General features: G+C 40.9%; 1 protein-coding gene and 2 long non-coding RNA genes across 4 annotated transcripts in view; 2 read left to right on the top strand and 1 right to left on the bottom strand.

Moving 5' to 3' along the window:
• The window catches only part of LOC141799961 (uncharacterized), a 21,046-nt gene extending 3,920 nt beyond the window's left edge, over nt 1-17,126 (bottom strand). The window contains exons 1-5 of the long non-coding RNA XR_012599275.1: nt 16,988-17,126; nt 10,031-10,161; nt 9,263-9,415; nt 1,553-1,660; nt 1,334-1,458 (exon numbers count right to left, since the gene is read on the bottom strand). This is a non-coding gene — a long non-coding RNA (uncharacterized LOC141799961). The remainder of the gene's footprint in view (nt 1-1,333; nt 1,459-1,552; nt 1,661-9,262; nt 9,416-10,030; nt 10,162-16,987) is intronic.
• LOC141799960 (uncharacterized) lies at nt 5,360-14,158 on the top strand. 2 transcript variants are annotated; one of them, XR_012599274.1, is made up of 3 exons: nt 5,360-5,499; nt 9,348-9,612; nt 13,375-14,158. It is a non-coding gene; the product is annotated as an uncharacterized LOC141799960 (long non-coding RNA). The 2 variants fall into 2 exon arrangements; XR_012599273.1 differs by having other exon boundaries at nt 5,360-5,503.
• Nucleotides 16,560-27,122, top strand: gpr157 (G protein-coupled receptor 157). The gene is made up of 4 exons (XM_074682390.1): nt 16,560-17,211; nt 21,207-21,420; nt 23,903-24,097; nt 25,736-27,122. Exons 1-4 carry the CDS (start codon nt 16,835-16,837, stop codon nt 25,964-25,966), a joined length of 1,017 nt encoding a protein of 338 aa, XP_074538491.1. The 5' UTR covers nt 16,560-16,834; the 3' UTR covers nt 25,967-27,122.

Genomic DNA, 27,122 nt, shown 5'->3' with positions numbered 1-27,122 from the left:
AAGAGACAGTAGCTAAAAAAAAGAGTTTGATATAAGGTTTTTCTTAACCAGGGTTCCTACAGCTCAAGGCAAGTTAAATTTAAGACTTTTTAAGACTTTTTAAATGACGTTGGAAATCAAATTTAAAAACAAGTCGACAATGAACCACAATTGAAACAAACAAAACTAAGAAAAAAAAACACCACATGAATTACCTGGGTTAGAGGCCATTTTAACCGAATGTTTATTTTACATACAATATCACTTTTTACCTTTTTTTAACCCCATTTTTACAACTTTATGCCTATTTTGCCCCCATTCATCTTTTTTGGCCACTGTCACAACCATTTTATGAATTTCTACATGGTTTTTGAAATTTAATTTCAAATTAAATTCTCAATTTAGCTGTCATAATCAATTTCCCTAAGCCACTTTTTGATTTTTTTGCCAATTTTCCTCATTTTTTTCTCTCTCCAGGCACCCTAGGTAGAACCAAGACATGCGTCTGTTTTAAGAGCTTCTGGTGAAACCCGATCACCGTTTTGTTAGTTCCGCTATTGTGATTACGCGATGTTGCCACGAGAGTAAATCAGGAAATTATTTAGAAAAATAGATAAACGCTACTTAATATTTTTTTTACTTCAAACTAGCATAAATCTTACCAATGTGTTCAAATTTTTTAGACTTTTGAAATTTGGATTTAAGACTTTTTAATGCCAATTCAGGCCTTATTTTTAGAATTATGAATTCAATGCCTTTGAAGACTTTTCAAGGATCCGCAAGAACCCTGTTAACATGAGTCCTAGAAAAAAACAGTTTCTTTAATTGTCAATCATGTAAAGCTACTTACAGAGGTACCAGAGGGGCAGTATAAAGCCTTAAAAACACAATAAGAGAAGTGCTTCTTTAAAGCTGGGTCAGGTAAGTTTTGGAAAAAGTTAGGGTTTGCATGTATTGATAAGCTAAATAAGACAGATGTCAAAAGCCATTTCCCCTAGAACACACCCTGTCTGAAACACTTTTTAGAGCAACCCATGAATTGTGATTTTTAGCTGTATCAACCACATTTACATGCCATCTTTGTGCATCCAGTGCCCTGTCTTTGTCATGTGAAAGACTATTCATACATGATGATTGTAAAGGTTAAGTGAGCACAGGTACGTATGTAGACGGTGAGGTAGGCTTAGATTGGACGGCCTTTTCTCACTGAATTTATAGAGAATATCATTGAAAGATGTCAAGATGCAAGAATTTTAACATGTTTGAGAAAAGCTGCGTTCAAGAGACACTGCCTACCCCAGCTTTAATCCAAAATACATCATGTACTCAAAAAAACTTCTTTCTTTCACCTTACTTGTAAATACGAGGCCGTTCCTCCAGCGTACCCCTCTCTCGTCGAGCAGCAGACTTCTCAGAGTTTCTGTGTTCTTGGTGAAAGCAGTACAGATGTGAGGCATCACCTCAGAGCTGCTGCTGCTGCTGAAACATTTCACAGGCAGATACAGACATCATCAGGCCACGCCAGAAAAGCCTATCAGTCAGCCATGTCCCTGTATGCCTGTTTCTGCCATACCTGCTTCTGACGGTAACAAATGGCAGCTGTGAATGTGGGCCAGGAGTCAGCACACATCTCCAGATGACACGGGTTGCTGTTAAGGATATGCAACACTCCTACAAGAACCTGGAACATAGAAAAAACAATTCAGCAGGGAAAAGACTAAAATAACGCGCCATTTGGCATCTCCGTAAGAGGGGATTGATATACAAACAACAACCGCATCTAAGAGAATATATATTCTAAATGCATAGTTATTTTCTGTAACGCTATAACGCGCGCAGCTAGCTTATGAAAAAACAGCATTACAGTGATGGATTGTGGCAGCTCCTTCTGAAGGACATTTTTCATCAAAGTGAGGTCCTTGAGGGTTTTCAAGATGATCATTTCACCTTTTTTTCCATGCAAACGTGTCTGCCTTGAGTTTTAGCCAGGAAGTGCATTTTAACTATGACCCTCGAATATTAACGGGTATGCTTTTGCTTTTCTACAGCTTAATGAGCATCTACACGTTTCTGCTACGGATAAAATGAAAACAAAGTTCAAAGTCTTCTCTGCCTGAACAGAGAAATGACTTCATTTGTCCTTCTGTGTCCTCTGAAAAAGGCTGCCATCGCCACAAATGCACAGTATGGTGCAGAGAAATACAGAAACTGTTTTAATGACTTTATTTGTGCTTTTTCTAACCCTCCGTTACTAGAGAGCGCGAGATGCTTGAAAATCCTTTTCTGTGAGGATTCCCAGCTGCAGTCCTCCTCGGTCAAGGCTGATCTGTGTGTTGTGCTCAGTTGTAAAGAACAAACCGTCTGCTGCTGACGCTGACAGAGACGCTGCTCATTCACCACAGCAGAGCAGCCAGCTGTCAGAACACAGCCATTCACCATAAAGTCAATCCACAGTTTTACTACTCCTTCTTCTTACTGGGGAGAAACCTCACATATCAAGCTCTGGCTCTGTGAGCAGGATCTTTAATTAAATTCCGAGTGATGTCTTAAGTGGTTCTTAGATAAAATAGAGAAGAGTGAAATAAACAGTGATTCATCTCTAAATGTTTGTACTTCAGCAAACTCACAGTCAATTCTGTTCAAACGGATTTTACCTCTTTGGTGTTTCTTTCTTTCTTTCTTTCTAAGGAGGTGGAAACTGCTCAGCTTTACAAAATGAGGTCAACAAAGAAGCTCTGGCGCAGTGTAACACACCTCTCACCCTCTTCTAGAGAAGCAGATCCCATCATTCAAACTCGCTTTGTGCCAGGCAGACTTCACCAGAGATTTTTCTCAAGTTAATTTATTGCTTCTGTTGCCTCCTCTCTAGCTCTTTTATTTCATCAGGAGTGTCAGATTTACCCTGAGAATTTCACTTTTAACCACTCACTCTCACTGGAACTCTTTTTATAACTGCGTGTCAGATTTTCACAAATAAATTCTGTGATGCTGTGCTCACAGTTTTACAGACCCAGGGGTCCGTTGTCAATCTCAACATTTCTCCTTCTTGACTGAGGACTGTTGAGAATTAGTCTGAAGCGATGTGTAAACCAGGCAAGCTGCTGAGCTTGTAAATCAATGTGTCTATTATCTTTTCCGGACAGATCAATGGAGCGCAGGAATGGGCTGTGAATGGCAAGAAGAGAAAAGGCGCACACAAACCCACCAGCCAATGTTTGGACTCGACTTCATTATCTGCGTGTGTCAGGAATGTCCATACCTGACAGAAACCTTTCCCCCCCTCTGATGAGCATTACGTTTTGACACAGCTTGTGCCTGATAAGACATGAAGCAATGTCAATGGGTGGCTTGATACCACACATGGAAACCAATCACCTGATTTGGTAAACATTTTCTGACTAACTGCTGACACACTAACAACCAAGCAGTTTTCCTGGAGCCCTGATGCGAATCATAACCATGAGAGGGAGCCGTGTTTGAACACATTCAATGACCTGTTTAGGGGAATCAACTATGAATCTCCACACTCTTATGATCTATGAGCCTGAAGACACATTTACACACCGTGCCCTTGGCAGGGATAACAACAGGGAATATTAAGAAGAGTGGAAAGCAAGAGGCAATGAGGTGACAGTAGCCAGGTAAAGCACAGGGAGGTAATCTAATAGGACGTGTAAAAGGGCCCCTCCTCATGGCTTATTCATCACAGGGGATGCCATTACGGGGAGCGGCGTGGGCTATGTGAGAGATATGCTGGCGGGGGCATATTCCCCCGGTGGCACAGAGAACAGAGGAGAGGACGGGTGCAACGAGGCTCAGCGAACTGATGCAGCAGACTGATGCAGCACTGCATGCAGACCGCACATGCAGGGGGGGAAGATGCTCAGCTCTCAGCTGATCCCTGTGAAGCACATCTATGATTCAAACAGACGCTGATGGATGCAGACAGCCTTATGGGCCCTCAATCGTCAAAGATGCTCAATAATGTGTTTTCACCTGATTCAGCAATCTCTTAAAGCTGTGGTGCGTCTGATTAGCAGAACTACAAGCTAATAGAGCTAACACATTTATTAACACAAACTCTAATAATACTCAGCTAGGGCCCAAGAGAGATACAGCCATGCAAAGAAAAAAAAAGAGCTGCACTCCTGCAGTAAGAGGCAGATCGCTGCACTGCTGCAGAGATCAGCAAAACCAAACAGAATTTGTAATGAAGCCACCGTTATCAATGCACCATGCAAAGCCCATGCACTGAAGCTGAGGGCAGTGGAGCTAAGACTTTGCAGAATAAAAAGCCCGAGCTCATTGGCTGACTAAATGATGGATGAGCTCACTCTCACAGAGTTGTGCAACGCGCAAAAGACAAATTTGGTTGCTCAAGATTTTTCTATATTCTAGCGCACTGCAGAATAGCACCGGTGAAGCAGTGCATCTTGGGTAATAAAGGGCAGGTAATAGAGATTGCAGATTAAGGACATCTCACTCTCCTGAAGGAGATATTGTACCTGTGAGTGATGAGAAACTTTAAGTGCTGATGAGGTAGCAACTTCTAGAGAGTGACTTTTATTTACTGATTCCAGGACACGTCTGTCAAAAATCTGAGTGATGTTTCAATTAATAAAAAAGTGTAATCTTACAGTCTGCCTTGTTTTCTGTGCTTTGCTTGCATGTGATTCGATATACCTGAATGACCAGGTGAGAGATGTGCTGAATTATAATTTTTAAAAGTTTAATACTTTAGTATAACTGAACGGAGAATCAGCTTTTCTATTTTCCAATATGTTTCAGACACAAGCTTAAAATCAAATTTTTTAGCAGTGCTATATCTTGAGAGAGTCTCCTCAGAATTTTCAGGGGAAATAACATTTCTGAGATAATTTGACAAGTCTCAAAGTGCACCAGAGGAGATGGCCTCTCTGTGGAGCAAACTGTGCCTCATTGAGGTCTGAACGCACTCATGTCTCAAAGCAGCTTTTGCTGTAGTGTGAAAATGAATAAAAGGGGATGGAGAGTAATGTGTGCGTGGAGGGGGTCTCTCAAGTGAGGAGTTCTTTGCACTGATGATCCTCGGGGGTGTTTTGTGTGTGTTGTTGGGGTTGGGGTGGGTGCAGAGGAGGACAGTGAGGAGAGGAGGGCAGACTGAGGATGTGCACACACACTGACCCTGGAGGTTGCGTTCCCCTTTAAAAGTCCCATCCCACTCAGATACGCAGAGCTCATGCAGGATCTGCTGCGGCAGTGGGGGAACACTGCTGAGCTGTGCAGTTTGTGCTGCCAGCAAGCGTGCAAAAGGAGAGGAGGGGGAGTGAGCGCGTACAGGAGGAGGAGGAAGAGGAGGAGGAGGAGGAGTGAGGGAGAGGGAGAGAGAGTGCAAACAATGTCATTCTGTTCAGGAGGCAATGCTGCAGTCAACTTTGCCGCGCCATGAAGGCACATCACTAGCGGCCATGAGGCTGAGAGTGAGTGCAGAGAAGTTTTCCTCCTCTCCACCCCGTCTGCGATGCAGTCCAAGACCCATCCGTAGGTATTGCTTATTTCTTAACTCGAATTATTCCTCTTGTCTGTTGTCTCTCTAAGTGTGTGTCTCATTGCATGGGATGTTACTTCTGAAACCAGCTGAACAGGAGTTGATGTACGTGTGTCGGTATGCATGCCTGCAGTGTTAGAGCTCCTGGATGCCTCTGTCTCATCAGTGTCAGCCTCCTCTGCACCAGTAATAACCAGGCAGCAGCCAGCCTGTTAGCAGGCAGGCTCTCCTGCTCCCTCATCCATGTTTAACACATGGTACAGGCTGGAAATAGCAGCCGGCGTGTCAGATAGCGGCTGGTTGAGACGACTCGTTATTTGACACAAGGACAGAAAACCCCTAACTAACCAGGAGTTCCACCACAAGAGGAGAGCTTGATCTGTGCTGATTTAGCTCTGAGGAGAGTACAAACAGTCCCATCTCTCCACTTTTCTCTGTTTAGTTGTGTGTTTATATTTAGAAGAATGTGTTAGTTGTGAATGTGATGCTACAAAATGATAAGAGGTATTTACTGTATCCGTGGTGCTGGGCTGTCAGTGTCTGAATGCGGAAATAGGAATGAGGCTACAGTGGCCTGCATGGGACAGGGGGGCTATGCTGCAGTCATGAAGTTGTGCTGTAGCTGCTGGGACTCTTCAACCGTCCTAAAAGTAGAAGTCAGGTCAGGGTGAAGCTTTTTCAGATTCTTTTTGGAGAGTCAAGCAAAAATAGTTGCAGAGTACCTGCTGGGCTGTTTGGGGATGTGTTTAGGCGTGTGTTTTTGTGTTTAATTGGATTCAAACAGAAAAGAAAAACTCAGTGGGAACAGAACCACTCATATTTTGTAATAACAATGCAGCAGCAGCAGTTTCTCAGGAACTCTCTTGCTGTAAAAAGTCGATGAGGCTACTTTTGTCTTTTGCGCCATATAGCACTGTCTATGCTCAACTTCAAGCCTTTTCAAAGGCCATGTAAAAATAGTTTGTGGGCGAAAAGCTTCATACAAAAGTGAGTCAGTATTGGAAATGTGCCCTGAACACTGTCTGGGAGGTTTGATGATGGATCCAGCCGGGTCAGTTTGCCTGCACACAGGCTCGGTCAGCTCTGAGTTCACCTCAGGTAACTGTGCTAAGACCTTGAAAAAAAAACGCCGGCCCTGCGTCGCCAGCTGGCTCTTTGTGAGGCAGAACTCCCAGGCTCCCTCTCGCCTTCAAGTTTCTCCCCACTGCAGGCAAGCAAGTGCGGGTGAGCGCGGGGGATCAGAGTGATAGAGAAGTGAACATGAGGTCCGCGCCTGACATCATCTCGGAACATCTGCAGTTCTCCTGCTCGCACTTTCACTGAGGGTGGGTGCTGCACCGCTAGCAAAGGAAATTGCCGCACTCACCTGATGTTCCTTGCACCTCACTTCTGCCCTCCCCCACCTCCCCTCCTCTCTCCTCATCTTCCCTCCTCCTCTTTCCTCATCTCCAATTTCTCTACTGTAGTCTCTCTCAGAGGTACAGTTGCCCAGCACAGCACCTCACCGGCATGCTGTGCACCTCTGTGATTCTCCTCCCCGCCCTTCCTCCTCCTCCTCCTCCTCCTCCTCCTCCTCCTCCTCTCCTCTCCTCTCCTCATCTCAACCCCCCTCTCCCCTGATGAAAAAGTATGCAGCACATGCTCTCACCATCCTCCTTGAGCAATTTGCCTGAGTGAATAGAGAGAGGAGAGGGAGCAAGAGGGAGAAAAAAAAAAGCAGGAGCCAGTGAGCCAGCAGCAGAACAGCAATCCTGCAGTGTCCTGCAGCAGCTGAGTTCCTGCAGTGCCGGCCTCTGTGAGCACACACACACTCAAACACACACACACATATGCGTGCGCATGCACACAGAAATACAGAGATGCACATCATTCCCTCCCAGACACAGACAGTCTCTTAGTCACATGACACAGTGGTGGTTAATGTGAGTGAGAGCAGGCCGTCTGACTCTGGACTGGACCAGCCGAGTTTAGAGACAAAGACACAGACACAGACAAAAACACACATGCACCAAAGACACTGTGCTCATGGAGCTTCACAGGGAAGCAGTGCTGAGATTAGTTGGTTGCCCCCCACCCCACCCCCCTCTGTCCCCCCCACCAGTGGTGCATTGTCCCGTTCCAGCACTCCAGTTCCGATGATGTAATCAATGCAGCAAGCTTTGAACTTGCTGGGCTAGGGGTTCCTTCTCCCCCCTCCCCGACTCCCCCCTGACTTACACAGATGCAAGAGTGAGGCCTCGGCTGCAGGTATGAAAAAGAATAAATTCAACTTTTATGTGATGATTTAGCTATAAAAGTGCAGGAAATAATTCCCCGTGAGTGGGCCTGCTCAGCGATGGTCCATATTTCACTCTTGTGCAAACAGATATTTCATGCTTCCATAAATTACAACTCAGTTGGCGAAACTACTGCTGGCGCAAAGTCAAAACAGTGCAGTGCAGTGCCGCATCACCACTTCTAATGAATCAAAGCAACTATCTGCAGGCTCATCCGCCTCTTCTGCCCTTTTTTTTTTAAAGTTGCACAGGTTTTTTTTTTAGTTGCGATCAGCAGGGAAAAGACAAACCTCCAAGCGGGGCTAAAAGTGCTTTGAGTTCTTTCTGGGCGTAACATCATAGTGACTTTGCTCTTTCATTGATAAGGTCATCAGTCTGTTGACAGGCTGCAGTGGAGAGCAGCACCAGTGATATACAGCACAGTGCTTCAGAGATGCTCAGGCAGCCAGACTGAGACCATATTGTAGCAGGTGAGTTTTGCTGAGCTGGTTTCTGCTGCTGCACCCAGAATCTGCCTAGTGATCACTTCCTCTACAGCAGTGATGAACTGGCATCACCCCTCCTTCAGTAAGAAAAAAAAAAGGAGCAAGCATCAGAGCAGCTCTGCATAATTAGCACTTATGGATGGTGATGATTCTGCAAATTTGCTTCAGTTTAACGTGTCAGTAGCTAAAAGGAATGAAATGTACATTTCTTTATTTATCCCTGTGATCCAATTGAAAGAAAGTTCTCTCTCTGCTGCATTAACAAACTGCCGTTACATCCAGATTTCACATTATCAAACTGCACAGATCCAGGGTAACATTAATATTTCACCAGCGTTATATATTTTTCTCTGAGCATGCATGATGAGCCTCATCTGGAGTTGATGTGACCTGCTGTTGGGGGACGATTCGATGAATCAGCAGCTTTTCTTAGCATGCTGAGCTGAAGTGGTTGCAGCTTTTGGTTTATGTGTTTAAAAAAGAAACACTTGCTCTAACAAGCTTATGAATGAATGGCATCGCTGCATGCATCCATTCAGCTTCAACCAGCGAGGGCCGAGTTTTAGCTTCAGCCGGGGAAAAAACACACATCATTATGAGCAGACGCTGGTCACAGCCCGCAGGCAAATATTTTATGATTTATGATGAATAAAGTTAATCTGACAGCCAGATTCAACTTCAAAATGCACTCCTTTCAAACACTTTTTGACTCTGTTGTCCTTTTTATCCACGTATTAAATTTACTTTTATGAAAACATCTACATGACAAATGTCTCTAGATAGATAGATAGATAGATAGATAGATAGATAGATAGATAGATAGATAGATAGATAGATAGATAGATAGATAGATAGATAGATAGATAGATAGATAGATAGATAGATAGATAGATAGATAGATAGATACTTTTTTAATCTTAAGGGAAATTTGCCTTTTTTTAACAGTGACTCCTTCATGTGTCGAAGTGTTCAAAGTGAAAGCAGTGTGTGCTAACCGAATGAAGCAGGCTGAGTCATGCTGGGCTTTTTTTTCTGGGTTTCCCCCCTCTCTGATCCTCTGCTCCTCCCCCTCTGGTCTAGGAGCAGGCTCATGCACCCGGCCTGGCTGTTGGTGGCGTGTTGGAACATGCCTTGACTTGTTGTTCCTCCTGAGTGAAGCAGAGAGAGGGAGAAGAGGGAGAAGGGGTGAGAGGCTTGTGGTCAACAGTTTGCCAGTGTGAAGTGACCCATATGATGGCAGAGCCCTGCAGCACCCCGTGGACACACTCCCGTGGATGTCAGCGCCAGGGTGCCCTCGCTGGAGACGAGAGCGGATGGAGGAGCTGCTCTGCTGCCTGGCTGCTTGGTGAGTGGCATAACAGTGTTTGAAATAAGCTGCTGACATATAATATTACAGATGAGCAGTTCTGTAAGCATCTAGGTTAATTGTTTTTGCAGACAGAAGCAAAGCAAACATGTACTTTTAAGTCAAACTCCAGAAACATGAAGAAGTGTTGTGAAATTAGAGACAATGAAACAAGGCCTTCCTTTAAATCTACTTCATATGGTTTGTAATTTGATCGAAGTGCAAATGAGAGCATGTTCGTTTCAAGTGTGTGGATCTGGGCGTTGTGAAAGCGTCCCAAACCGAGTCCTGATGCTAGCATGATGCCATGGTAACAGTATTAAAGGTTATGAATACAGAGTGGTTATACACCCAAAAACAGTCACCAATCACACAGTGGCACAGTAACCTCGGCACAGACTGAGCAGCCACTAGTTACCCTTTCACAAGTCCTCGGGAGACTCCACAATCAGTGTTTGATCCTCACAGAGGAGGACAGCTGCATATGTGTTTTGATTATCTGTGTTCATCAGTAAGCTCAGTTCATCCTGCTGCAGGCCGTCTCCTCTCCTGGAAATCAGAGAGAAAAGAGACATTTAAGGAAGCAGATACAGGAAGCGTTATCAGGAAACAGATTATATCATTATTTACAAATCAACTTAGCAGTTCAAACTCAAATGTTTATTACTCACACAATCACCATTAGCGTCCTTTAAATTATGATGTGTGTATTTAATTAACTGTGTACGCTGGAGCATGAGGAGAGTTACTTAGACAACTCTGTTTTCTGGTAACCAGGGGTGCTGCACTGTGTCTAAGACTCAAAACTATTGAATTATTAACACACTGCGGTTTGAAATGCAATCCTTAAACATAAATACTGAAGACAGCTCACCCTTCACCGTCCACGGCAAATGCTGTGTATATCATAACTATTTTATAACTTCTGATCAATCACGACTGGTGCCGAAAATTTGCTCCTGAAATTAAGTAATCAGAAAGTTCGAATACTGAAGCTTTGTAAACCTCAGGAGAGGCTTAGCTCCAGCACCGAGCATGCTATCAATGTGCGTGTCATGTGTAGCATTGTTCAGAAACATGGCTCTACAGTAAATACTAATGTCATTGTGAGCCATAAGATGATTAGGTCTGTGTGGAGAGAGACGGGAGCAGGGAAGCATGCCCGTGTGAGCGTGTTAGCTGACACCAGAACAAGTCTGAAATGCACAGCCGAGTGGGAAGGAAAAAAAAAAGAGAGAAATGACAGAAACAAGGATATCAAAATCAATGCACAGACTTCATATCCGCGTGTGTTTCGGTGTTTTTACATCCAAAAGGATCCAGCCTGTCAGTGCAGAGGGTCTGGGCTTGTGCACGATACAATGCACTGTATGTATAAGTGTGTCTTTGTGTTTCCATGAAGTGTTGAGAAATCTACTGCTTGGCTGTGGGGAAGCTGTTGGTGGAACGTGTCATAAGCTACGGATTAATTAAGGGGAGAAACATAGCACAAAAACAAACACCAGTCTAACACTATTCGTCTGCTTTTTACACTCCACACTTTCAACAATGTGCAGCACTTCTCGTACTCTGTTAAACAGACAAAGATGATTCATGTAAAATATCTATAGTTTTATTTTATTTCTGCTCCATCACAAAAATCTTCACATGAAACCAAACACAACCCACAGGGATGTTAAATGTCAACACAACAAAACTGGCTTTTAAGTTAGAATTAATTTTGTATAAATTAATTGATTGAATTATTTGCGACAAGTAACCAGAATTCATCAATCCATACCGTTTATAAATTTTCTTAGAAGTACTAATTTAAGTTTACAATTTAATTAGCATCCATCACGCTTAGAGCTAAAATAATTAACTGCTCCTTTGTAGGAGGTTGATAAATCATTTAAGTACATATTTAATTCAATAAAAATCTGTTTCCAGCTTCTCTACATGAGGATTTATTCTGCATCACCTTAAAGTTAACTGAATATTTCTGAATTTATTAATCCATCTTAAAAGGCCACAAAGGCCCTGCCAGAGTGTGGTTTTCTGATTTTATATAAAGTAAGTCAGAGATAAGCTGATACTGAAAGAAATCATTGGCTGCAACCCTGACCAGGCGTCTGGATGTCTGAATAATGTCCGAATAATAATTGCAAGCTACTGTTATATGTCTATACCAGGTGTAAATTTTTGTCATATAATCCAAATCCACTTTATTTATATAGCACATTTTAAAAACAGACCAACGTCTCCAAAGTGCTGTACAAAAGCAAAAACCATAAAATAAATAAAACATTTAATAAAACATTAAATAAATAAATAAAAATAAATAAAAAATAAAAAATAAAAATAAAAAAATAAAAATAAAAAAATAATATAAGTGTAATGAATGTAAAAAAAAGGTGTTTAAAAATGTACTTTCTCTTTTAATTGAGCTGGTGCATCTGAAAAGCCGTTTTCCTGCTAAAATAGCTCATGATGTATTCATCCACACACCTCACACCGATATTTGTAAACACACTTTCCCCACCACCTTTTTTATGTTGGGCTAGAAAAACAGAAACGGGTGGTGTATTTCTGAGATCAGGAGGCCTGAAACATATTTGTTGACAGGCTTTGTGAGTCTAGACTCATCACTACTGCTGTTTGCTGTGTGATGCAGTGAGCCGGCCGGTCATTCATTTAGCAAGCTGGGTGTTGTTTTCACTGGCATTCCTCAATCTTGCATTAGAGATTACGTCAAACCCTGAGTAGGAAGGAATTCCTGTCATCATGTGCTCAGAGAAAGCAGCATTTGGCTTTGCGACAAAGAGACACGGATGCAGCGATCTGGCACCTGAAAGCAGGTCAAGAGGAGTTTGTGTCTATAGACACTGCTTGTATTGTGTCAGACCCCGCGTCCATGACATTCTTCTTCGAAGAATCTAAAGTTCTTTGATAAAAAGATAAGATCAAAACATTCAAACTACAAATTTAGCAAGGAATTTCCCGTTATGCAACAAAAATGCGTCACAAAAAACACTAAAAGCAGACATGGAGGGCTTCAAATAGCCTTTCTGCAGAATCCAGCTCTGAGGAAATGCCAAGTAAAGGACATTTTTCAAACTGACTGATGTCCACAAGTCCCTTGTGTATTGGCACTTCTCTGTCTCCTTCATTATTCGCTGTGTTCATTTGCAGATTGTTCTCTAGTATCCATGTTGTCCTGTCAGCAAAGCAGAGTCCACAGGGGGAGGACAGTATGGAATGGTCAGCTGGCCCAAAAATAGCACTGCAGCAAGCAAACGCAACTGATAGCAAGGGGAATCTAGTTGTTGCCCTTTAGGTACACAACCACACAGGACGCTTGCATTATGTGCTGCCTATGTGAACAGATAGTCGTCCTCAGACGCGCACACACACACACAAAGACACAGGCATGTAGATAAGAGCTAACTCAAATTGAGCTTTTTGTTGCAACATCATGAGTCATGGTAAGTCTATTCTTAGTTTGGGGGGGCTGTTTGTGTTTGCCCAAGTTGTGTGCACTTAAAGTGATGCTGCACAAGAGGCTAGAATAGTATCAGGGATCTGCTTTGGAACAGGCTCTGGGTCGCTTTGGGCACTGGAGCGTAGACTCCCCTTTGCATTGCAGTTATGTAAAAGTAAGCTGGACGGAGAGACAGAGGCCTTTTAAATCCAGATTTAAGATCTCTTAAAGGAGTTTTACATTTACAGGTCAACTGAGTTTATTTCAGTTTCAATTCAATCTATTTTCTACTTTTCTTTTAGAGCTTCTGGCTGTTGGCATAGGACCACACCAACCCCGGAGGCTCTTTAGTGTGAAGCCATTTCGCCATGAAGCTGGGCACACAAAGTGTGAGCGTCCGCAGTGCCAGACTCACAGGTGGAGGCCTGTGGCAAAGAGCAGTCAGGATCCCGCTGAGGAGGAGGCAGGTGGAGGGGACGGTTGGGGGACGTGTGGCTGGACGTGGCTCCTGTGGGTGTTTCTCTGGCAGTGTCTTAGCTGGTTGTTGTGAGGAGTGAGAACGAAGCAATCAGCAAGTATACTGCCGCAGAAATTCTTCGCAATAAGAGGCCCCGGGATGACGGAAACAAGAGGAAAGAAAAGCGTCAGCATGGTAGCAAATGTGGATCCTACTGCCGCTGTAAGTTCTCACATGTGTGCTGACTCTGTAGAAAGTCACATGAGCACAGAGATAGATGGTTAACCGCCTCTACACTATTCACAGATGCATCAAACTTCTTCACGGTTGTCCTTTTCTGATCCTCTGCTGCCATCTTGTGACTGAAAGAAACCATCTGGCATGTTTTTCATCACTGTAGCAATCTATTAAAGCTACAATAAACTCCTTTAAAGAAAGTTTTAAGAGCCCCCTTACGTTAAAAACATAGGTCGTGATTGTTAAACATGAAAGTCACATTTTCAATCACAGATGCTTGATTTTCAATTTGTCTTTGTACAGAGCAAACAAGTTTTAAATCTACTTAATAACTCACAGTTTAATCACTTCTGTGTCTGATAAATTGTGTCTGTAAAAAAGCAGTGAATAAAAAGAGCATTAAGAATGATTTGGTGGTTTGTTTTGTTTGTTTTCACAGCACACACACACATTGAATCATCATTAAAAACTTGACTTGTATGAAGCTCTCTGCGCCCTGAAAAGCCGCTTTGAGGCCACTTGAAAATATTGTGTTGCTATTCAGACACGGAACATCTAATGAGTGCAGATGAAGCAGAAAGACCTGGACGCCAGGTGTGCATTAACTCAGATTCATGCAGAGAACAAAGACACAGCTGAATGTTCTCACTGCTTGCTTTTGGACAGGTTTATTTCCACAGAACAACAAATTGTTGGCTGTGAAATTCTTATGTATAACTGTTCTGTATTTCACTGTTAGTCAAGTGTAACTCTGTTGTGAAAGTGTTTGCTGCACACTGCAGTAAAAGGACAATGTGCTGCTGCATTGCTGCAAACATGAAAAGGGGGTTGCAGATTTTCTGTGCTGCAGCAATGCAGAAGCATTAAATTCCCTGACACAAGGTCACAGCGTTAGAGCTTCAGATCTCTCTGCACTGAAACTCTTTGGGAAACCACAACAAAGACAGTAAAAAACAAACAACTAATTTAACCAATTTACTGACAAAATTATTAACCTTATTAATTTACTACTGACAAAGCATGAGTTTTAATATCTGATATTTTTCCTTGATATGTCACATTTGTTTTCACAAGTTTTTCTGTGTCTTGACTGTTTTGTGAAGGTGTACTACTCAATTTTTTTCCTGGTTACCTCCGCCAAGGAGGTTATGTTTTTGGCAGAGTTTGTCTATGATAGGGATGGGTACCTTTCACATTTGAAACGATATGGTACAGATTCCCAGTACCTGGCAATCAGTATCAGTACTCAGCAGTTTATGTTGTGAAAAATATCAATGTGTTTAATTATAAAAAGTAAATTATTTTCAATTTAACTCATTTGTTCCTCATAATATAACCTTGAAATGCTGTGTTCATGTCCAGCATGGAAAACCACCTACTCTGCTAGTCCCTCGCAGTCACAAGGATGCATTCAGGTACCTAAACATGGTACCTTTTGATTTTACATAAATCAATACTTTTGACAGAATTCGGTCGGTATCTATAAAAGTACCTAATGCCGTACCCATCCCTAGTCTGTGAACAACATAACTCAAAGAGTAACAAACCAATTTCTATGAATTTTTCAGGAAATGTTCAATTTGGGATAAGGAAGATGTGATTACATTTTGGAGGTGATCTGGATCACCGTCTGGATCCAGGATTCTTTATCATTGTGAGATAGGGACGTTTTCACCATATGTGTATATAACTCCACTATAAATGCTGGGGTTGCTTTGCAAAACAATACAAGACAAGGTCACAATAATTTCTGGCAGATGCAAAAGTACGATCCAGATCCTGGCAACATTCTGGATACTGAGATCTGGAATATGAAATATGAACTGGGTCATCATCATTTTCAACTCTGCCAGGTAACAAATTATTGTACAAACCTACAACTAACACCACATTGTAGCAGACAGTCTGCTGAAAGGAAGTATAACATTAAAGTAGGACTAAAGTGTTGCGTGACAATCACAATATACTTGGCAGAGTTCTGCGCTCTCTGAGTTATTTATTCATTTAAACTAGAGGTAGACCGATATTTGGACATTTGTCTCTATCGGCCATCGGCCGTATTTTCTTTTAAAAAGCCGATTTTTGATCCGTTATATAAAATGACGCAATTTTTGATCAGGCACAAAAAAGGTGAGCACCTCAAACTTGTGGAACCACTTGGATACATGACATACTTTTGTTCAAATTATATTAATAAGTTTAAATTTCTTTTTTGACATTTTAAGAAGACTGTGAATGTTAACTACTGCTTGTTACATTGTGTGTTTAATCAGACAAAATATTTCATTGTTTTGAAAGCTGAATAAATGTTCAGAGGACTGGACACGACTTGTTGTAATAGATTTCTTTTAGTTGCTCAGAAATTGCTGCGTTTCACAAAAATGTGATAAATATATATTTATTTAACAATCGGCCTGAATATCAAATTGGAAAAATCGGCTATGCATATCGGCATCGGTTGCCCAAATTTGGAAAGCATCGGCATCGGCCCCCAAAAAACCCATATCGGTCGACCTCTAATTTAAACTTTGACTATCACTTGCTTTCTTATTTATCAGGGTGTAGTAAGGCATAAATCAAACCTTTTAAAAGAAGTGACATTATATCTTGTATTTCCCAGCTAACCAACTAACCAACCATCAGCAGGGTAGAGTCAGCTTTGTTATAGAAAAAAAAACATGTTTTCTTAAACCCACATATATTCATCGGGGTCACGGCACAGGCAGAGCCCATCAGTGCCATAAATAGAGCTGCATGAGACTGCCCATCAGGCTACCAGCTGACTGTCTCACTTCTGCTTTGGATTCCGGTTGGTGCAGTGAGAAGAGGGAAGACAAGGGGCGGAGAGGGAGGGGTTAAACTCTTGAGAAAAGTTTGTTTGCTACCTTGGAGGCATCGGACGATCTTTTCTTACTGACATCGCTCGGGTAGACTCTGTTTACATCAACTCCATGGGTTAACATGGCACGATGGAGGCTTCGTGCGCTTGTTTTAAAGTTACTGTAGATTCTGCAGAAAGCTTTACAGTGATAGTCGTGTCAATGAGGTGATAGCAGTTACACTAAACCATGGCTGTTGGGAATCAGACAGTTATTCTTCTGTCTGAGCAGGTGGTGGTTTTATTCTCCTGCGCGCTGTCGTTTCTAGGCTCGTCACTTATCATCCTCACCTACATTATATTCAAAGACTTAAGAACAACTCCAAGAAGGCTCCTGGTTTACCTCTCGGTGTCGGACTGGCTGTCCGCTGTCTCGTACGCCTTCGGGGTCTGGAGAGTTTTCCACACCGACTCAGTGGACTGCATCGTTCAGGGAGCTATATCCACTTTCGCCAACACCAGCTCCTTTTTCTGGACTGTAGCTATCGCTGTTTACCTGTATGTTTTTATCGTCAGGTCCAGCCAAAGGGTCGCAGATAGTCTGGAGTTGATTTTTCACCTTGTGAGGTAAGTTAAAAACGTTTCTGTGTGGTTTCCATACCGTTTCCAGGCTCATAGTCAACGGTTGATCTGAGCCGTTCGACGAAGTTCTCCCGCTTCAGCCTGATGCCCCGAAGCATCCTGGGATATTTAGGCTTTACTTAAAAGTTCGGTGAGGACTTTATTAGTGAGCTTGAAGTATTCTTGTTTTTATATATTTGCCTTTTCATAATCCACAATTTATAACAAAAATATCAGTGTCAAAATCTGTTATTTCTAAATGCTATTTCTGAGTATCTGTGGACGACCCAACCAGTCCATGTCCATATGGGTAAATTTTATATATATATATATATACCTATGCCGTTAGCAATTCTGCCTCTTATACCTAATCTTTATCGATTCACTTATCAGTTCCTCCTGTGAATTTTCTGTGTTCAAAAAGTAGGCTTTATAGATTTTTTTGTGTGAACATTTAATTGAGTTTATAAGTAAAATAATATGACATGATACTCTTGGTTATTGTAGTGTTGCCACCCTTGCATTTAGGGATGCACGATATTATCGGCACAATATCGGTATCAGCTGATAAAAGCTTAAAAACACGTTTATCGGTATCAGCAGATATGAAAATTTCTGCCGATAAGGTGCTATTCAGTTAGGATTAGTATTATTTTCCATCTGAAAAATAAGCTCCTTAAATAAAATGTAGCACTTCATTTATTTGCACTGCAGAGCTCTGTGTCTGTCACCAGGTTGTTACAGTAGCTCTAAAATAATCAAATGCAACTTGGTTATGTTTAAAAATGCATTGTACATTTAAAGTTCATGTGATCTAAAGAAATTATTTTTCTATATTTCAATACTGAATGTCTTGAGTTTGAAAAACTAATACATTTCTTATCTATGGTAAAATCAAATGTTTTTTGTCTTGTTTTATGTGTGTTTCTTATACAAATAAGACCGTCACAATAAGAGTAACATATAAAGAGGATTCACCAATGTTACAAGTTACGGTCACGTCTAAGAGCCGAGCTGTTAGTAGTGCTAGATATAGTCTGGTACACTAAACTACGGAGCAAATTGAGTTTTAGTTTTATTTTTATTTAGTTTGTTTTCACATTTCAAACAGTATGGCTATGTAACTATAAATAAATGCATTACCTTGTCACTTTGCATCCTGTAAAATGTTGTCCTGAAGAAAAGTAGTGTTAAAAAAGTTAACCTGCTCTCCATTCATCTGCTTCCAAAACAAGCCTTTGTAGAAGAGTCACATCCTCGCAACAGTGGGACATAGCGCTCATGGGAAACTGAGTCTCTATCCTGGTAAACCACCAGCTTTTTTAGAAAGTCTGCACAGAGCCTTAAAAAAATAACTCACATTAGTTTTATCAGTGATTTTGTGCAGAATATAGCTCGCTTTCAAATGAGAACCAGTAAACTGCTCTCAGCAGAGTTTATTTGTCACAGTGGTCTACTTGCTTATGAAATAAAATAAAAACTATATCTGAGGCTGTAAAATTAATATCACAGGATACTCCAATGCTAGCTTAAGAGCTTTGTTCCCATGGTTACACCAATAAACCATTTAGTAACATTCTAAATGAAGTCCTCTAAAGAGTCTTGTGAGGTTCCACAAATAAAACAAAGGAGGGAGGAATCTGAAATACAGAAACACATTTTTTAGTAATGTGCTGTAGAATAGAATAAAATAGAATAGAATAGAATAGAATAGAATAGAATAGAATAGAACTTTATTGTCATTGTAACAAGTACAACGAAATTGAAGTTACAGCAGCAATCAAGAAAACAAAAGTAAGAAAGTGTATAGAAAGTGCAGAAAGGTCCATACTACATGGCCAAATATATATTCATTATTCACTCAAAGGGATGTCGCCTGTTGGTTACAGAGTCTATGGCTAAATCATAAGGCTAATTTTCATCAGTAGTTCCTGCAGGTCAGGGCAGAGTTCATAACAATAGAAACAGACAAAAAAAAGATATGGATTGGAACATAATAATATAAAAATCAAACACAACAAAGCACAAAAATATCACCTTTTCAAAAAGTGCAAAAAAAAAACTTTTAAAGTGCCGTTTGGTGAAATAGAGCTCTGTGCCTGGAGTCTGATCTCACAAAAGGTTGTCTCCAATTGTCAGATCCAACATTTCCACATTCACAGGGCATAGGATAAAAATTACAGGCCTGATGTGCCTCTTGAGCCATACTTTAATATGGGTTTTAAATGTGCAGTACATGGGACATGCCCTTACAGCAACCAGCGTGTTGTTCCAGATCCCACCACCCCAAACAGACAGCACAGACCAAATACAGTACATCTATAGGGTATCACACAGTCTCCTTTGGTGAAGGCTCTGGTCTTGATTCTATCATTGCTGGTAGTTTTTGGCGTAGTACACCATGGACTGGAATATTAACCCACACTTAAATGCCAAGTGCATCCATTAAATGATATCCCAACCATAGGGAGGCTTTGCTAGCATAGAAAAGAATAAGTTCAAGCTGATTGTTATTGCTTATTGTAGAATCCAGCTCTGGCCTACACACACACAACTAGAATGTGCAGGGAGCAAAACGGATGAACACAGATAACGTTCATTGTCAATTACTTTCACAAATGTATCTTCATATTTTGCTGCATTACAAGAAACGGAGTAAAAGGTAGTAAGTTATACCAAATTGAATGACACAAAATAAATTAAGACTTTAAAATATGATTAAGCACAAGAAGTAATACCAGTGTTAAGAGTAATGAACAAATCACACCTAAACTGGTATGATTTGTCATTTTTTGGCTATTTTATATGCATATCTGCATTAAAAATGAAGGGCAAGTGTATTTTTTTCAACAAGCACAAATTATGCAAGGTAAAGCAGAATAAGTAGGCCATTCAACATTTGTTTTCATTTTCACCTTATCTGCTCTTGTACTTGCTCCATATCCAGAGGGTGATTGAGAGCATCCCATTAAGATGCTGTTACATCCCACCTCCAGGAAAAACCTGCTTTTAAAATGGGGATAATCAACTCATTTTAATAATCACAAGGGTTTTTAAAAGACAGAATTAGTGACGGTAAAATGTTATATCCCTCTTTAGTTTGGTTTTATTACGTTCTCACAGTTTGAGGACTCGTACACCACATTTAGCTCAAATTTCACGAGTCCCAAAATGATGATGAAGGAGACTCTTTCAGGTAAAATAGTTTTAATGTATTCTCACTACAAACACATTTAACAAGCTCAGTGAACCAGCTCTCAGAGTTCTTTCAGAATAAAGACCCTCAAACGAGGTTTCAGTGTTAAACAAGCATCTGTTCGACTGCTGATTAAAGAGGAACTCCTTTTGAAGGCTCAGATCTGCTTGTGTGTTTCATCTTTTGTCTCAGTTTCTCCCTTTGCATTAATGAGCTTTCCATGTAGACTGTAAACACACAAGGAGGGAGTCGCTATCAGTGCTGTATAATTGATCTATTTTTAGACAAACAAGCTTATTCACCCCAGGGTACGCCTCACAGCGGTGTCCCTGGTTGTCACCGTAGTTCAGTTTCTGTGAATTCTCAAATGGTCCGTTGAAATGAGGATCACACACTAGAGCCATTCATTGTGCTCCTGTGCCTAACACACAAACAACACTGCCTTGAGCATTTCATATATTCATATGATCAGCGTTGTTTTTCCAGAAAGATATTAAATCCTTTTAAAACTGCTTTAATGAGATAAGAAAACACCTCAGGGAGACACAAGAATCATTAAATGGTGACATCTTTTTGGTGGTTTGTACAGACCTAGAGCAAAGCAACTGGCATGACTCTGCAGAGTTCACCGTGTAACATACACACATACTTAAGCACAAACTAATCTATCACATGATGCCTCGTGTTTTGCAGTATTTGAGAGGAATACTCTCACCAGTTATGGAAAAAATATGTGAAAAACAATGAGTTCTTTTTTTTAATGAGGTTATGCTTAATCTTCCAAACTCTCTGTTTTTTTCTCTAGCTGGGGTGTACCTCTGGCCATCACCGCTGCAGCTCTGTCTTTGAGTAAGATTGGTTATGATGCCTCTGAGGTGTCAGTGGGCTGGTGTTGGGTGAGGATCCACGCTCCTGACCGCGTGCTGTGGATGCTGCTGACTGGAAAGATTTGGGAGTTCTTGGCCTATCTAACCCTTCCTGTCCTCTACATCCTGATCAAAAGGCACATCCACATTGCGGTGAGAGTCAAACCAGGGTATTAGTTGTTATACATATATGAACCTGTAGCAATTTCACAGCATAGACTTAACTCAAAAAATCAAAGGTTATTGTTAAATGTAAGTTCTCTCTGTGTGGATCTTTTCCTATTTTTCTGTTCATCAAAATATGCATACTGATAAAAACAAAAGCTCAGTTTTTGGGATCAGCTGGTGGTCAGCCAGTAGTCAATAAGATTAATGTTGTGGGGACCAAGAATGTTGACACAAAACTAACCTTGTCTGACAACAAGAAGTTTTATGTGCCTCGATGAAGAGATGCCAAAATTTGTTTTTCCGTTCTGTGGTCACATCTGTAACTTAAATGCAGTCACTTCTTGGTTTGTTACATCTCTCAGAACTAGGGATGGGAATTGATAAGATTTGTCAATACCGATGCCCTTATTGATTCTGCTTATCGATCTGATTCTTTATCGATTCCCTTATCAGTTCCTGTTGTGAATTTTCTTGGTACAAAAAGTAGCTTTACAGGTTTTCTGTGTCAACAACATTTAATTGAGTTTATACTGTAAGTGAAAAAAATGTAATTGGTCCCTGAGTCTGGATATTTCTGGGCATAATTATCCAGAAACAGGTAAAAATTGCACACTATGTGACGTTGATGTACTGTAATGGTTTAAGTTGTTTGGAACCTTTCTGTAGTTGTGAAGTCAGCCATGAGCCTTTCAATTGCCTGTTAGCTTTTGACATTTGAAATTCTCAGTATTTTTTACAAAAAGTTGATGTGATATGTTTCTGTGATGAAAGTTGAAATTCTATTCTGAAGCAGAAGTTAAGCTGATGTATGCTAACTGCTAGCATATCAATGCAGTTTCCCATATACGTTAGCATCAAGCTTGCACTATTTTGTTATTTTGGTAAATAAGGTGATTTATACCATTTTGAATGTACTGACTATGAATCTCCTGAGAGAGAGTGATGTACATTTCTTTATGAAGTCAGTTCTTCAGTAAAACTTCAAACTGAAAATCCTGAATCAGAGTTTTCTTGGGAAACGTTATCTAACTGCTAAGCTAAGATAGCTGCAGCAGGCAAGTCAACGTAAGGTCCAGTGGCTCCGGCACAATGTAAAGAATTGATAAGGGAATCGTTAAGCACAAAGGCTTACAATATCGATGGATTGAAACATTTCTTATCGATTCTTAACAGGAACCAGTTTTTGATTCCCATCCCTTCTCAGGACAGAATGTGACCAGCAGCTACAGGTCTCAGCCTCAGTTTATCAGTAGACTCACATCATGCTTCACTCTGGCTAACTTCAGGGGATTAAATCTGAAAGACATTTCCTTCTGAAGTATTGGTCTCGGCTTTAAAAATAACAACTCTATGATGATGGTTCGTGAACAGCTTAACGTGAGATTTCTGATGCACTCCAGAAATCTTGCTCATCATAAGACAGATTTGTCTCTGGTGGATTTTGTTAGCCATATTCGCTCAGCAAACTCTGTTTAAATAGAAAAAATGAACAGTTGTAACTGATATATTTTTACATATTTGACAGTGGTGGACTAACTTATTTCAATCAGGAGAGACTTAAACACCAGACAGAGTTATGAACAGATTTATTGTAATAAATGCAAGATTAAAAGTTTTGGCGGTTAGACCACATTAATCATTAAGAATGATGAATGTAGGGGGTACGATGATGTGATGAATTATGATAATCCCCTGATCGAGTCTAGACACTGGTGGTGGTAAAGAAGTCATGAGTAAGCTGGATCTTGAGGACTGCAGGGTTGAAGAGCAGAGAACTGAGCGATCTAGACTAGAGGTACATCGGGAGGAAGAGGATTCAGATTCAGACAACTTTATTAATCCCACATGGGGAAATTTGTGTGGAGCAGCTTGTACAAGACAGACACACAAACAGAAATGAAGACGAGTTCACTTAAGAGCAGCAGTAACTACACAAGGAGTTAAAGGTTAAGGATGTAACTAAGACCAAAGGAGGTGATGACGCTGGGCTGTGACATGAGTCTGAAAGAGCTGACAAGCAGAAGAGACCGCATTTAAACTTTGACAGCTATGAGATAACTGCCTCATGAATGAAGCTGTGATGATGTGATTGGACAGAAAGAAAAGCTGACACGCCCCCGGTCAGCTGATAGTGAGAAAGAGTGAGTGAAGGAAACATAAGTGTGAGCACACAGACAGTACTTCTGGTTGAACTTGCACTCAGCTTCATAATTCATTTTCTCATCTGAGATCAAAAATACGTCAGGAATATTTGAACAAAATCCTGAGCCAACTCCTTGATCAGGTTATGCATGTACACGTTTTGCACTGGCAAAAGGCCTTCAAATTTAAATAAAATGTAAAACCTTTCCTTAAGAACATTTGCCAAACAGGGCGTATCAAAAAGCATTTGTTTGTTTTGATGTTATTTTCACTGTCCTACAGCAACATGTCATGTTTTCTAAAATAAAGCTTGTGTCTGATGCAGCACGCAGCCTTGTCTGAGTATCGTCCCATCTTGGGCACCAGGCCTCAGTCTCACTCCTTCTTCTCCATGGCTGATATGAAGCTAACCCTCATCCCCCTCATCTTCATCTTCCTCCGTATTTGGAGCACAGTGCGCTTCATACTGCTGCTGGCCGGCTCTCCTGCCAGACTGAACCCAGTGCTGGTCACTTTACATGTAAGTTTGAAGCCTCCTTTGATCCAGTGACATCAGGACTTCCTGTTTTGTGTGAATGACAGGATCTTTGTGTGGGCGTAAACATAAGCTTTTTTTAGTTTGAGTGGTGCCAAACTTGTGATGGTGTGGTTGTGCGTGGTTGAGGTTTCTGAATCATCTCACAGTCATCAAGTTCATGGGTGAATTTTAAACATCTGAAAATGATCTTTTGTAACTGTCCCTTCAAGGTGATTAAATCTGTTATAAAACTTTTATTATCAATGAATAATGTTACTATCTAAGACTGTGTAATATACTTAACTAACTGGGTGTCATGATTGATGACCAGCTGACCTTTAAGGTTCATGCGGCCTCAATTTCACGGTCTTGTCAACATGCCCTCTATAACATCAGGAGGATCAGACCCTACCTGACCCAACGGGCTACGCAGCTTCTGGTACAGGCCCTTGTGATATCACGCATCGACTACTGCAATTCCTTCCTAGCAGGCCTTCCTGTGTGTACATTTAAACCTCTGCAGATGATCCAGAATGCAGCAGCACGCCTGGTCTTTACCCAGCCCAAAACAGCACATCACCCAGCTGTTAATCTCGCTCCACTGACTTCCAGTAGCAGCTCTAACCAAATTCAAAGCTCTTCTTCTAGTTTACAAAACATTGACAAGAATGGCTCCTGCCTATCTGGGGTCCCTCATCCAGGCATACACTCCCCCTCGCCCACTACGCTCTGCTTGTGAAAGACGCCTGATGCTCCCAGCCCAGCGCGGCTCCAAATCACTAGCCAGACTCTTCTCCTCTGTTGTGCCCAAATGGTGGAATGAATTAGCTAACTCTATACGATCCGCAGAGTCCGTTTCTACTTTTAAGAGAAGTCTGAAAACTCATCTGTTCAGGGAACAATTGTGCACTTAATCTGACCCTTCTCCTCTTTGCCCTCAGGGGTAGAATGAGTCAGAAGGTCTAAGACTCAGCTCTTATGATTTTTTAGCACTACTACTGAATTTTGTTAACGATTGAGGTATACTGTTGCAGCAATTAATTGTGGTTTGTTGGCTTGTTGATTATTGTACCCCCCCTCCAAAAAAAATAATAAATAAATAAATAAAATAAAAAATAAAAAAATAGATAAAAAATGTAAATAACTAAATAAAATAAAATAAAAATAAATAAATTAAATTAAATTAAATAAAAAATAAATAAATTAAATAAAATGAAAAATAATCCTGCGCCTGCGGCTAAATAACTTGTAGCACTGTTGTCGCACTAACTAGGTTTTCCTACTGTCTAAATTCTTGCTTGCTTGAACAAAAGTGTCAGCTAAATGACACTGTAAACTACAAGCAATTATCAATAGCTTCAATCAAAAAGTTCTCTGAGGTTTGTTCTTATTTCCCACCACTTTGGAGCGTTTTATCTGTGTAATCATTTATGACACTCTCATATACTTATACTGAAAGTTATACTCTCGTATATACAACTAAAAAGCTCTCGCACATTCTTTTTCACACTTTTTTATGTAGAGGTTTTCAGTTGTGTGTGTGTGTGTGTGTGTGTGTGAATTATTTGAGTTTGTGTAAGCTCAGTCTTTAACAGCCCCTCATAGTACTCTCCTTTTTAATGCTATTATTTGATCCCACAGGGAATTGGCAACACCTCACAGGGAACAGCAAACTGCATTATGTTTGTCTTCTTCACCAAGCCAATCCGCAGTCGCCTCTGCACCGCAGACTGCTGCTGCTGCTGCTGCTGCTGTAAATGTGGTGCAGAAGTGCATCACTCACATGACGACCCCCAGAGGCTGCTGCCGGGTCAGGACCCCTCCACACAGAGAGAGGAGGACAGCACCAGCCGAGCCCTGACTGATAAATGATTCGGTGGCTGTAAAGGTTGAAGTGAGGGGAGCAGTAGTTCTCGCTGCTTTACTTAGAGCCTCATTCCATCAAGTGTCTTCTGACAGGGCCAGAGATCCTGCAGGTCCATGCACAGCTGAAAGGTCACTTACCTGCACTCTAAGTGATGAAGATGGTGCGAGCTGGCTGTAACCTTCCCGATGGTGAAGCATTTGAATCATTGAGCATTAGACTGAATATTTTGCACATGAATGTTTTAGTTTCACAGAGAGGTGCTGATCATCACACTTCAAAAAGTGGTTTCACTTTAAGTTACACCTTGCACACTCTATTCGAGACAGTTTGACACCTTTATTTATTCTGTGATGTGTGTGTTCAGTTACATTCTGAAATTATGACTGCAAAATACATGTTTAGTATCAAAGTATTGCACTTATGGTGAAGAATAAGAACATTTTATTTAGTGTTTCACATTTACATTTCACATTGGAGCTTTAACATGTAAGGGGAAGTGGTCACTGACTGTCACTCTTTACGTTTTTGGGAACTGCAAATTAGTTTGAACTTTTGTTACAGTTTCTAAACTCCTGTGAAAGCTTTCAGGGACAGCTCTTTCAAAACATAATATTTGGGGCATTTTTGAGGCTTGAAAAGACTGGTGGTGTAAAGTTTGTGGTTGTTTTTAAAAGAAAACATGTTAGGTGCTTGTTAGCCAAGAGCAAACAATCAGCCAAAATATCAAACTGTGTAAAACTTCTGAGAACAGTTTTGCAACATCATCATCTGTGCTCAGCTTCTTGGAAGTCTTTTTGCTAAATCATTCTGAGGTTCACGTATGGCACGATACTGTTGTACTGCTACAGAGGCGCAGTACATGTAGTGTTTTATTATATGTTTAGGACAAACTAAGAAGTCGGTACAGTAAAAGGAGAAAAATCATGCTACAAACTCTACTCGATGATTTTCTGTGAGTTTAAAATCAAGCCTCTGTCATCATGAGAAGCTGTTTTTACTGACTTAACTGACCTCTTTAGCAAATTACTATTTTTCCATGTAAATTCCATTTTTTGAAATAATTTTATGGCACAACATGTATCGTACTATGTAACTTTAACAAATAAGATACTTTTTTTTATATCCTGTACGACTTTGGTGCCTGTTCAAAACTTGATGAAA

This window comes from Halichoeres trimaculatus, unplaced genomic scaffold, assembly GCF_033239565.1.
Source record: "Halichoeres trimaculatus isolate MK-OKI-2021-1 unplaced genomic scaffold, fHalTri1.1 fHalTri1_scaffold_11, whole genome shotgun sequence".
In the NCBI taxonomy this organism is placed as follows: domain Eukaryota; kingdom Metazoa; phylum Chordata; class Actinopteri; order Labriformes; family Labridae; genus Halichoeres; species Halichoeres trimaculatus.
This window is presented reverse-complemented; position numbering and strand designations above follow the sequence as displayed.